This window comes from Bos javanicus, chromosome 1, assembly GCF_032452875.1.
Source record: "Bos javanicus breed banteng chromosome 1, ARS-OSU_banteng_1.0, whole genome shotgun sequence".
In the NCBI taxonomy this organism is placed as follows: Eukaryota; Metazoa; Chordata; class Mammalia; order Artiodactyla; family Bovidae; genus Bos; species Bos javanicus.
The window spans coordinates 53,577,289-53,590,029 of record NC_083868.1 but is presented as its reverse complement, the minus strand read 5'-3'; the positions used below and the strand labels follow the sequence as shown (position 1 = coordinate 53,590,029).

Sequence of the window (12,741 nt, the reverse complement as noted above, 5' to 3'; positions counted from 1 at the left end):
TGGCCTTGATCGGGTGCTGGTGGAGAATGGGAAAATATAGATGGTTCTGACAGATGTTTAGATAAAGAGTCAGTAGAGCTTGGCAAATGATTGGATTGAAGGTGAAGAGAGAGATAGCAATCAAGGATGACTTTCATGTATCCAGATTCCCAACCAGAGACATCACTTACTACCTCTCCAAGTCTGTGTCTTTATAAAATGTGGATTATTATAAATGTCTTCATAGAACTGCTATGAGATTAAAAGAGTTAATATATGTAAAGCACATAAGCCAGTGCCTGGTGTCCAATCAGTTCAGTTCAGTCACTCAGTCGTGTCCGACTCCTTGCGACCCCATGAACAGCAGCATGCCAGGTCTCCCTGTCCATTACCTGCTCCCGGAGTCCACCCAAACCCATGTCCATTGAGTCGGTGATGCCATCCAACCATCTCATCCTCTGTCATCCCCTTCTCCTCCTGCCCTCAATCTTTCCCAGCATCAGGGTCTTTTCAAATGAGTCAGCTCTTCGCATCAGGTGGCCAAAGTATTGGAGTTTCAGCTTCAACATCAGGCCCTCCAATGAACACCCAGGACTGATCTCCTTTAGAATGGACTGGTTGGATCTCCTTGCAGTCCAAGGGACTCTCAAGAGTCTTCTCCAACACCACAGTTCAAAAGCATCAATTCTTTGATGCTCAGCTTTCTTTATAGTCCAATTCTCACATCCATACATGACAGAATGTGGTCCACTGGAGAAGGGAATGGCAAACCACTTCAATATTCTTGGCTTGAGAACCTCATGAACAGTAAGAAAAAAAAAGTGGAATCCAATAAATCCTCAGAAATGGTAGCTATTATTTGCTCTTATAAAATAGTGTTGCTACTGACTCCATGGGTACCATTTTAAGGCCATTTGAGATTCTTGCCTTTGGAAACTTTTATTTTTAAAATACAATTAGAAGTGAGAGGGCATGCTTCCATGGTCTGCATCACCCTGTGTACAGCTCTATCCTAGCATTTTTCATGGGGGATTGTAAGAACTGATACACAGCTCTGTAGCCCAGCCCTCAGTTGGATGGGACCTTCTTGAGGTCTTACTGCTCTTTTAACACAGTGCCTAAGAGGGCATAGTTGACAACTTATGCATAACAGAATTTAATTAGAATTTTTTCCTTTGGGTAAATAGCAAATAGCTGAGTACAGAGAATCAGAATTTTGTTCCAAGATGGGGAGACAGGAAGAAATGAGACAAGGTGGCAAGGTGGTGTTGGACAGGATAGAAGGGCCCCCAGAAGCTGGGAGGGGGCACCAGTGGAAGGGGGGGGTGCTCAAGAGGAATGTCACTGATAAAAAGCACTGTGTTTGTTGAGGATGGGTCTTTGATTAGTTAATTAGCACAGGGGAAGAGAACAGAAAGAGGAAGGTATCCCAGAACCAGGGAGTAGGATTAGAAACCAAAAAGTACTATTAGGATATGTCCTTAAAAAGAAGATCATTAGAAAGAACAGTTTTTGTGATGTGATAGGAGGTGGTAGACTGGGGAGAGACCAGGAGGAGGGGGAGCAGAATGGCAAGTGAGCTCTGGACCACCTGGAGATGTAGAGCTGGAATCGTTATCACTTCTTGGAGTGCTCCAAGTAATAATTTGTGCAACATGCTTGTTGTATAATTCAATTCACCTTGATACTTTAATATTTCTCTCCTAAGACCCAGCTTTTTTCGGAAGCTAATCTGCATGTAAATAAATAAAATGTAGGTATTATAACTGGTTAAGGGGTGGCGGATTTATGCATAAAGACGAAGTGATTAGCAGTTTTCTACCAAGTAAACCTTGCTGAGTTGAGGCACGTAACAGATTATCCCAGCAGCATGAATATTAGGAGATATCGGCATCTTTGTTTGTCTCTCCAGTCGTGCCCCTAATTAAGAGCATCTTGTAGCATTTCCCCAGATTTGTGGTGTTCAGTGGGCCTTGTAAGTAAATGTATTTCACTTACTGCCTTGAGACACATGTTCCAGCTTATTGGGAATCATTTAAGTGCTTGATAATTCTCCCCTTCCTCTGTTGACATCTGGATAAATCCATTCTTGTTTGCAGGCACTTTGTCTCCAATTTTAATAACGGAAGAGGTTTTGTTGAGAGATTCTTAGTGTTTGTTTACTCAGAGGAATATTAATATTTCTTCTTATTACTTGCATCACGGTTTCCCAGCAGTGGAAGCCTTTGAAAGTAAACATGCATAATAACCTAACTTGAAGAAGAACTCAAGTGAATTAATCAATTATGATGAAACCAACTTGAAAACTGTTGGGGTTGCTAATACTTTACCTCTTTTAACAAATTACTTAATAGACATTGAGTTTCTGCTTACAGTGAGGGCAATAAAATGCCAAGGTGGTGAGGATTTCAGAGGAGACAGTCTCTGTGTCCCCTCCCTCTAGAAATGTATCATCTCACCCTGATTGAAAGAGGAAAGACTGCAGGAAAGACCACCCACTGTGGTCATCGGTGAGAGGACTAGAGTCAGTGTGACCTCCCAGGACAGAGCACCACCCAAGTAAATGATCCCCTTGTCTCACCTGCATCCACCCAAATACAGTGGCCACTTTGTGAATTTCTGTCCCCCACCTCTTCTTCCCAAAGGTATTGTCCTTTATTATGGTTTTACACATCTCAGATTCTCTAATCAATTTAGCATTGAAACCCAGAACAAATGCTCATGAATAGAAATAAGAGTAGTTAGCATACATTGAAATTTTACAATGCACCAGACACTGTGCTGACTTTTATTTATATATAATCTTCACATCATTTTAGGAGATTAAATAAGAATCTGTATTAGGACAAAGAACATGAAACATCGTGTCTTCATTAAGAATTTTTGATGGAAAAGCCAGAAACACACTTAAGATAATTTAAGGTTGAGTTTAGAGGAATGAATTAGGGATTTTCTGGAAGGTTATTGAAAGATTTTTTGAAACCAAAGGCAGGGACTGAATCTAGGTCTCAAAAGGTCTGTAACTGCAAAAGTTATTTGGCATATAAGCAAGCAAGCTCTTTCTCTTTCCTCAGTCTCTTATTGCCGCTTCTCCTCCTTTTTATGATTTCCTCTCTGTTGAAGCTTCTGCTGATTACCATGCATGTGGCATCACGTGACCGCACCACAATGCCCACCTCAACCCCAAAGTCTGTACCACTCAGTTCAAGCAATGGACCCAGGGTGAGAGTGGCATCTAAGTCCTGAATCTGTCTTCCAGGAACAAACAGCCTGCTTGGATTGGGTACTCAGACTTGGTGTATTTGCTGGGCCAGGACACCAGTGTTACCTGACAGACACAACAGCTTGTGTTTCTTTGCCTGTGGATGATGGCAGGAGCTCCTCAGAGGAGTGTGCGGGCTCAGTGGGTATGCAAAATCGTGTCTGCTAAAAGTAGCTAAGAGCTGAATGATTATAGAATCAATAGGACTTGAGGATCAATTGAATGTGGGCCCAAGAGAGAAGGAGAAATTGTAAATGACTCACAGGGTTCATTTTGAAAGATGGGAACCCTTCCACTGAAGCAGCAGGCAGGGGATAAATGGGGAGGGATGGGACCTGTCCGAGAACAGTGTCAAGAACAGCATAACCCAGCCTGAGGTTTTAGCTGAGTGGGAGTCATGGCCACACAAACACCTCTTCCCCTGGCTTCCACCATCTCCTGGGCTTCTGCTGCATAACCAGCACTACTCCTTCCTAGGATGTGCAGATTTTTCTCAGCAAATTTGACTAAGTGTAACTTAATCATAAGTGTAACTTCCATCATAATTCAAGATGGAAGGAATACCCTCACCCAACCCTGCCTGACCTTGTTCTAATCTCTAACTCTAAGAGAGCTAAGAGTGTATTTATCCTGCTCAACCCTGCAGCCCCCAAACCTAGAATGGGCAGTTACTGATGGACAGTAACTGATGAATATATTGAGTGAGAGAATAAATGGATGTTTTCAAAAAGCTATTGACAAAATACCTAGAGAGAGACAGAACCACAGAAAATACCACCAGCAAGCATAAAAATAGCTGATTTCCAAACTAGAGGTTTTATTCTTAAAATTACTGAATTACTCTAGACTTAAAAGGTAGGTAACCAACTTTTTCCAGCTTACATGGGACTTTCCTGGTTTGAGCACTAAAAGTCCCAAATCCTGCAAGATGCTTCAATCCCCAGCCACCCTGGAATGGCTGGTCACTCAAGCTGGTGTCACTTCTCACACAGCTGTTAACTTACCATCTGCCAAGGGCAGCTAGGTTCTGACCAGCATGATCCTTTCCAGGCCAAGGTAAAAAGCTCACATGTCAACTCACCCTTTCACATAAGGCCTTCCCACTCCTTGTCTTCACTTGGTAACCAAGATGTTTAACTCAGGAAATTGTATCATGTGAATGTAAATGGGATCATGGTAGTTTGTATATTTATTTACTCTGTCCCTGAAAAAGTGAGGGTAGAACAGAGCAGGAATAGTTGTTTGGCTGTACAACAAACATGTATGAGTATCTAGGGCCTCTCTCTGAGTCCGGCTTTCTGAGTAACATTTTCTACTGCTACTGCTGCTGCTAAGTCGCTTCGGTTGTGTCCGACTCTGTGCAACCCTATAGATGGCAGCCCACCAGGCTCAGCCGTCCCTGGGATTCTCCAGGCAAGAACCCTGGAATGGGTTGCCATTTCCTTTTCCAATGCATGAAAGTGAAAAATGAAAGTGAAGTCGTTCAGTCATGTCTGACTCTTAGTGACCCCATGGACTGCAGCCTACCAGGCTCCTCTGTCCATGGGATTTGCCAGGCAAGAGTACTGGAGTGGGGTGCCATTGCCTTCTCCGTTGTCTAAGTACTCTATAAATGGGCTTCCCTGTAGCTCAAACAGTAAAGAATCTGCCTGCAATGCAGGAGACTTGGGATCGATCCCCTGGTCAGGAAGATCCCCTAGAGAAGGGAAAGCCAACCCACTCCAGTATTCTTTCCTAAAGAATTCCATAGACAGAGGAGACTGGCAGGCTACAGTCCATGGGGTCACAAAGAGTTGGATATGACTGAGTGACTAACACACCATGTAAATAATGGATACATGTAATGTGGACTTTGTACTCACTTCAAAGGCACTCAGGTGGGTCATCCTCTTGGCCTTAGTTACTTACCTCCAAACAGTTATACTCCTGGCAATGCAGTTTCCTCCTGGATAGGGCTCCTTTCTACATCTTTAATTATGCTAAGTGGTCCAGACTAGGAAAACGATTTACACAGCTATATGATCTGTATCTTGATGTGAGCTCTTTATCCTTGGTGTTATAATAAGAACTACTTTAAAAAATCCGTTAAATATGAAAGTACGTGCACATGCCACAAATTGAAACAGACCAGAATGGTATGAAGTGTAGAGTAACCGTCTCCTCCTCCCACCTACATCCTGTCCCCACTCCCCAGCTATCCGTTTCTTAGGTATCTTTCCAGGAAATACGTACATGCACACACAAACACACACTCACACTCCAGGAAATTTATGGATTTCTTCCATTTCAAAATATACTTCCTGAGCTCTACTGTCTACTGCATACAAGTCACCAGGAAGTCACACATAGTGAGAGGAGGATACGGCTCAGTTCTCTCACAGATACAGACTTACAACTCGTCTCCCTGACTACAGCTTCTCTCTTTTTCAATCCACCCTGAATGTGCTGCCAGAACCATTTTCCTAAAATACTGCTTCCCCCATGCCCTTGCCCAGAGTTTATGATGTTTCCTAGAGTCTATTCTGAAACTTCTCTGCCTAACTTTCAGAGCTGTCCTTTATCTAGCTCCATTTTATCTATTCAAGTGCTTAATATGTATTATTGTTACAAATCCTAAATTTGAACGCTTACCTGCAGAAAGGTCAATTTTGTCTTTTCCTCCTGGGAAATATCACCCCTGATCCTGTCTCTGGGCTTTGGCTCATGGACTTCTGATGAGTACTTCTATCTTGGGAAATGTCCCTGTAGATTATGACTAGTCCTTGCATTGTGTAGGGAAGGAAAGTGAACATAGAGAAATTGTGACTTTCTGTTAATATAAACTGTATGCTTATTTTCTAGCAGAAATAAAGCTAACTCTTGGGCTGGACCAGTAGACTTTGCTCTAAACCACACTCCAGAGATGCTGTCATGGATGCACCCAAGTCACCACAAAGCAGAAAATAGATTAACTGCCATAAAATAAATGATTCAGTTCAGTTCAGTTCAGTCGCTCAGTTGTGTCCGACTTTTTGTGACCCCATGAATTGCAGCACGCCAGGCCTCCCTGTCCATCACCAACTCCCGGAGTTTACTCAGACTCATGTCCATCGAGTTGGTGATGCCATCAAGCCATCTCATCCTCTGTCGTCCCCTTCTCCTCCTGCCCCCAATCCCTCCCAGCATCAGAGTCTTTTCCAATGAGTCAACTCTTCACTTGAGGTGGCCAAAGTACTGGAGTTTCAGCTTTAGCATCATTCCGTCCAAAGAAATCCCAGGGCTGACCTCCTTCAGAATGGACTGGTTGGATCTCCTTGCAGTCCAAGGGACTCTCAAGAGTCTTTTCCAACACCACAGTTCAAAAACATCAATTCTTCAGTGCTCAGCTTTCTTCACAGTCCAACTCTCACATCCATACATGACCACTGGAACAACCATAGACTTGACTAGACAGACCTTTGTTGGCAAAGTAGTGTCTCTGCTTTTCAATATGCTATCTAGGTTTGTCATAATTTTCCTTCCAAAGAGTAAGCGTCTTTTAATTTCATGATTGCAGTCACCATCTGCAGTGATTTTGGAGCCCCCCAAAGTAAAATCTCACACTGTTTCCACTATTTCCCCATCTATTTCCCATGAAGTGATGGGACCAGATGCCATGATCTTCGTTTTCTGAATGTTGAGCTTTAAGCCAACTTTTTCACTCTCCACTTTCACTTTCATCAAGAGGCTTTTGAGTTCCTCTTCACTTTCTGCCATAAGGGTGGTGTCATCTGCACATCTGAGGTTATTGATATTTCTCCCGGCAATCTCGATTCCAGCTTGTGCTTCTTCCAGCCCATCATTTCTCATGATGTACTCTGCATATAAGTTAAATAAGCAGGGTGGCAATATATGATTAGGCTTGTTAATTTTCATGCATGTGTGAAGTAGAAAGTGACTGCAGTTCATTCAGGAGGGAATAGACCATGGAGCTCTTCAGTCGTGAGGTAAATCAGAGCTAAGCCAACTTGGAAAGTCCCCCTCTACCTTCTCATCTATAAAATGGGGCTACTAAGACTTGCCCATGCAAATGAGTGGAGAGGAAAAAGCCAAAGAACTTTTTTGTCCAATTAGAATGACCTCTCATTTGGGTCTGTGACAGCCTAGATTTTTTTCTTCTCATTTTCAACTGTGAAGTGTGCAGATTAAAGATAAAATAAGTAAAGTGTAGGGTATAGCATGAACATTCAATGAATTTAGTCCTGATAATTTGCCCAGCAACCCAGTCCACCCAACACTGGAAACTGCCTTGCTTGAGCTGAGGTACTCCTTATTCCGTTCACTCTGTTCACCACAAAGCCTGCTTCCCTCCTCTGGCATGTGCTATCCTAGCACAGCTCCCTAAATGTCTACCAGCAGTTTCATGTACTGCCTGTTCCCAGACACTCACCTCTGCTGCAGTACTCACCTTTTTATTCTTTTATTCACTAATGCTGAGCATTTGTCTGAAAAACTTCCCTCTTTGCTGCCATGATCTGGCTACAGTGCACCATCTTCCTGGGTGTACCTGGATACCTGCAAGCCTTTCCTCCACTCCTACAAGGGCCCTAGTGTCCATAACCCTCTGTTTCTCAGTCTACTCCATCCCACCACCCACCAGGGTCAGAGCTCTGGGCTTCAGGGTTGCATGATGACTTTTATTGGCTGTGGGCATTTTTGTCTTTGTGGGCTCCTTCCTTCACAAAAAGTACTAAAAATTGGATTTTATAACCGTGTTGGTTGATATAAAGACTGATTAATATAATCCAGGCTGGTTTCATCATTATATGTCATTAATATTATTTTCACATATTTCTTCTGCTTTTTTGTGTGTGTGAACCACTTTTAAAGTCTTTAATTTGTTATAATATTGTTTCCATTATATGTTTTGGTTTTTTGGCCACAAAGCATGTGGGATCTTAGCTCCCTGACCAGAGGTCAAACCCACAACCCCTGCATTAGGAGGCAAAGTCTTAACCACTAGATCACCAGGGAAGTCCCTTTTTCTTCTGCTTTTAGAAGAAATTAAAATATTTTTGTGGCCCCCTAAAAGCATTGTGGACTCTAGGCATTGAACTTTCTGTGCTTCCTGCATAAATGGATCCTGCTAGAGTAAGACTCCTTGTGTATAAATTCATCATATACTTGAGACATGGCAGCTGCTGCTGCTGCTGCTGCTGCTAAGTCGTGTCAGTCGTGTCTGACTCTGTGCGACCCCATAGATGGCAGCCCACTAGGCTCCACTGTCCCTGGGATTCTCCAGGCAAGAACACTGGAGTGGGTTGCCATTCCTTCTCCAAGGCATGAAAGTGAAAAGTGAAAGTGAAGTCGCTCAGTCGTGTCTGACTGTGCGACCCCATGCACTGCAGCCCCCCAGGCTCCTCTGTCCATGAGATTTTCCAGGCAAGAGTACTCCAGTGAAGACATGCAGAGAGGTAGTTAAAAAGAAAACTCAACCCTTGATGGTCTGTCTATGGTGGAATAATTTCTCCCCTCAGTTCCTGATGCGTCCTTTCCCCTGGTTCCTTCCTACACCTGTCTTCTGCAGAGTGAATCTTTTCGGCTCACTTTAAGGTCTCAGCCTGACTGGGAGGATCACTTTAAGGAGGATGGACCTGTCGGAGCTTGGCGAGGCCGCAGTCTTCCTCAGGATAAGCAAGGATGAGTTGCTTCTGCTCCAGGCCATGGCCTTTGATGGTAAGTCTTGTGGCAGCTGCTAGCTTCACTTTATTTTACTGCTTCCGGGTGGCAACTGAGATATCAGAGTGGAGGAGCTGTCATTTCTGGAGCCTAACTTATTTGCTTGGAGTGAAGTCTGTCTCTGTGAACCTCTGAGCAATTGAGGAGTTCAGGGTGTGGAGGGTAAAGATGGGGGTTTGTAAGGAAAAGCAGGAGGGCTGCGAGACAGCCCAGACCCTGGTTCTGGTTGCTATGACAGGTTTCTCTCTAAGGAAGCACTGTTACACACAGTAGTAGATATAATGGTTATCTGAGTTAAATTCACCCACTCCAGTCCATTTTAGTTCACTGATTCCTAAAATGTCGATATTCACTCTTGCCGTCTGTTTGACCACTTGGACTTTTGCCTTGATTCATGGACCTGACCTTCCAGGTTCCTATGCAATATTGTTCTTTATAGCATCGGACTTTACTTCCATCACCAGTCACATCCTCAACCTGGTGTTGTTTTTGCTTTGGCTCCTTCTCTTCGTTCTTTCTGGAGTTATTTCTCCACTGATCTCCAGTAGCAGGTTGGCCTCCTACCAACCCGGGAGTTCATCTTTCAGTGTCCTATCTTTTTGCCTTTTCACACTGTTCATGGGGTCCTCAAGGCAAGAATACTGAAGTGGTTTGCCATTCCCTTCTCCAGGGTACCACGTTTTGTCAGAACTCTCTACCATGACCCATCCACCTTGGGTGGCCCTTGGGCATCGCTTAAAGTTTCATTGAGTCAGACAAGTCTGTGGTCCATGTGATCAGTTTGGTTAGTTTTCTGTGACTGTGATTTTCATTCCGTCTGCCTTCTGATGGCTAAGGACAAGATGCTTATGGAAGCTTCCTGATGGGAGAGACTGACTGAGGGGGAAACTTAGTCTTGTTCTGATGGGAGGGAATATGCTCAGTAAATCTTTAATCCAATTTTCTGTTGATGGCCAGGGCTGTGTTCCCTCATGTTGTTTGACCTAAGGCCAAACTATGGTGGAGGTAATGGAGATAATGGAGACCTCCTTCAAAAGTTCCCATGCATGCACTGCTGCACTCAGTGCCCCTGACACTGAAGTAGGCCACTGCCAACCCACACCTGTACCGGAGACTCCTGGACACTCACGGGCAAGTCTGGGTCAGTCTCTTGTGGGGTCACTGCTCCTTTATCCTGGATACTGATGCACACAAAGTTTTGTTTGTGTCCTCCAAGAATCTGTTTCCCCAGCTCTGTGTAAGTTCCAAGCTCTATGGTGGGATTAATGGCAACCTCCTCCAAGAGGGCTTATGCCATACCCAGGTCTGCTACATCCAGAGTCCCTGCCACTGCAGCAGGCCACTGCTGATGCATACCTCTGCAGGAGACACTCAAAAACAGTTCTGGCTCAGTCTCTGTGGGGTCTCTGGGTCCTGTTGCACACAAGGTTTGTTTGAGCCCTCTGAGCGTCTCTGGCGGTTATGAGGTTTGATTCTAAACCTGATTTCCCCCCTCCTACCATCTTGCAGGGGCTTCTCCGTTGCCCTCGGATGTAGGGTATCTTTTTTTGGTAGGATCCAACATTCTCCTGCCAATGGCTCTTCAGCAGCGAATTGTAATTTTGGAGTTCTCTCAGGAGAAGATGAGTGCACATCCTTGTACTCCGCCATCTCATAGATGGGATGACAATTGTATCTACTACTGTGGGCAAGAATCCCTTAGAAGAAATGGAGTAGCCATCATAGTCAACAAAAGAGTCCAAAATGCAGTACTTGGATACAATCTCAAAAACAACAAAATGATCTATGTTCATTTCCAAGGCAAACCATTCAATATCACAGTAATCCAAGTCTATGGCCCAACCAGTAATGCTGAAGAAACTGAAGTTGAATGGTTCTATGAATACCTACAAGACCTTCTAGAACAAACACCTGAAAAAGATGTCCTTTTTATTATAGGGGACTGGCATGCAAAGGTAGGAAGTCAAGAGATATCTGGAGTAATAGGAAAATTTGGCTTTGGAGTATAAAATGAAGCAGGTCAAAGGCTAATGGAGTTTTGCCAAGAGAACACACTGGTCATAGCAAACATTCTCTTCCAACAACACAAGAGAAGACTCTACACATGGACGTCACAAGTGGTCAATACCAAAATCAGATTGATTATATTCTTTTCAGCCAAAGATGGAGAAGCTCTATACAGTCAGCAAAAACAAGACCGGGAGCTAACTGTGGCTCAGATCATGAACTCCTTAATGCCAAATTCAGACGTAAATTGAAGAAAGAAGGGAAAATCACTAGACCATTCAGGTATGACCTAAATCAAATCCCTTATGATTCTACAGTGGAAGTGACAAATAGATTCAAGGGATTAGATCTGTTAGACAGAGTGCCTGAAGAACTATGGACAGAGGTTCATGACATTGTACAGGAGGCAGTGATCAAGACCATCCTCAAGAAAAAGAAATGCAAAAAGGCAAAATGCTTGTCTGAAGAGGTCTTACAAGAGGTTTTCTTGAGAAAACAAGAGAAGCTAAAGACAAAGGAGAAAAGGAAAGATATAGCCATTTGAATGCAGAGTTCCAGAGAATAGCAAGGACAGATAAGAAAGCCTTCCTCAGTGATCAATGCAATGAGACAGAGGAAAACAATAGAATGGGAAAGACTAGAGATCTCTTCAAGAAAATTAGAAATATAAGGGAACATTTCATGCAAAGACAGGCACAATTAAGGACAGAAATGGTATGGACCTAACAGAACCAGAAGATATTAAGAAGAGGTGGTAAGAATACACAGAAGAACTCTACAAAAAAGATCTTCATGACCCAGATAACCATGATGGTGTGATCATTCACCTAGAGCCAGACATCCTGGAATGCGAAGTCAAGTGGGCCTTAGGAAACATCACTATGAACAAAGCTAGTGGAGGTGATGGCATTCCAGTTGAGCTATTTCAAATTCTGAAAGACAATGCTGTGAAAGTGCTGCACTCAATATGCCAGCACATTTGGAAAACTCAGCAGTGACCACAGGACTGGAAAAGGTCAGTTTTCATTCCAATCCCAAAGAAAGGCAATGCCAAAGAATGTTGAAACTACCACACAATTGTACTTATCTCACATGCTAGCAAAGTAATGCTCAAAATTCTCCAAGCCTGGCTTCAATAGTACATGAACCATGAACTTCCAGATAGTCAAGCAGGATTTAAAAAAGGTAGGGGAACCAGAGATCAAATTGCCAACATTTGCTGAATCATCAAAAAAGCAAGATAGTTCCAGAAAAACATCTACTTCTTCTTTATTGACTACACCAAAGCCTTTGACTGTATGGATGGATCACAACAAACTGGAAAATTCTTACAGAGATGGGAATACCAGACCACCTGACCTGCCTCCTGAGAAATCTGTAAGCAGATCAAGAAGCCACAGTTAGAACTGGACATGGAACAACAGACTGGTTCCAAATTAGGAAAGGAGTATCAAGGCTATATATTGTCACCCTGCTTATTGAACTGATATGCAGAGTAAATTATGTGAAATGCCAGGCTGGATGAAGCACAAGCTGGAATCAAGATTGCCAGGAGAAATATCAATAACCTCAGATATGCAGATGACACCACCCTTATGGTAGAAAGTGAAGAGGAACTAAAAAGCCTCTTGATGAAAGTGAAAGAGGAGAGTGAAAAAGTTGGCTTAAAACTCAACATTCAGAAAACTAAGATCATGGCATCTGGTCCCATCACTTCATGGCAAATAGATGGGGAAACAATGGAAACAGTGAGAGACTTTATTTCGGGGGCTCCAAAATCACTGCAGATGGTGACT

At 43.3% G+C, this 12,741-nt stretch overlaps 1 protein-coding gene across 1 annotated transcript in view; it reads left to right on the top strand.

Annotated features, from left to right (window-relative positions):
* Window positions 1-8,800: 8,800 nt before the first annotated feature.
* MYH15 (myosin heavy chain 15) overlaps window positions 8,801-12,741 on the top strand; it is a 157,648-nt gene continuing 153,707 nt past the window's right edge. The window contains exon 1 of the mRNA XM_061425934.1: window positions 8,801-8,935. Within this exon, the coding sequence (XP_061281918.1) occupies window positions 8,848-8,935 (88 nt within the window). The 5' untranslated portion in view covers window positions 8,801-8,847. The remainder of the gene's footprint in view (window positions 8,936-12,741) is intronic.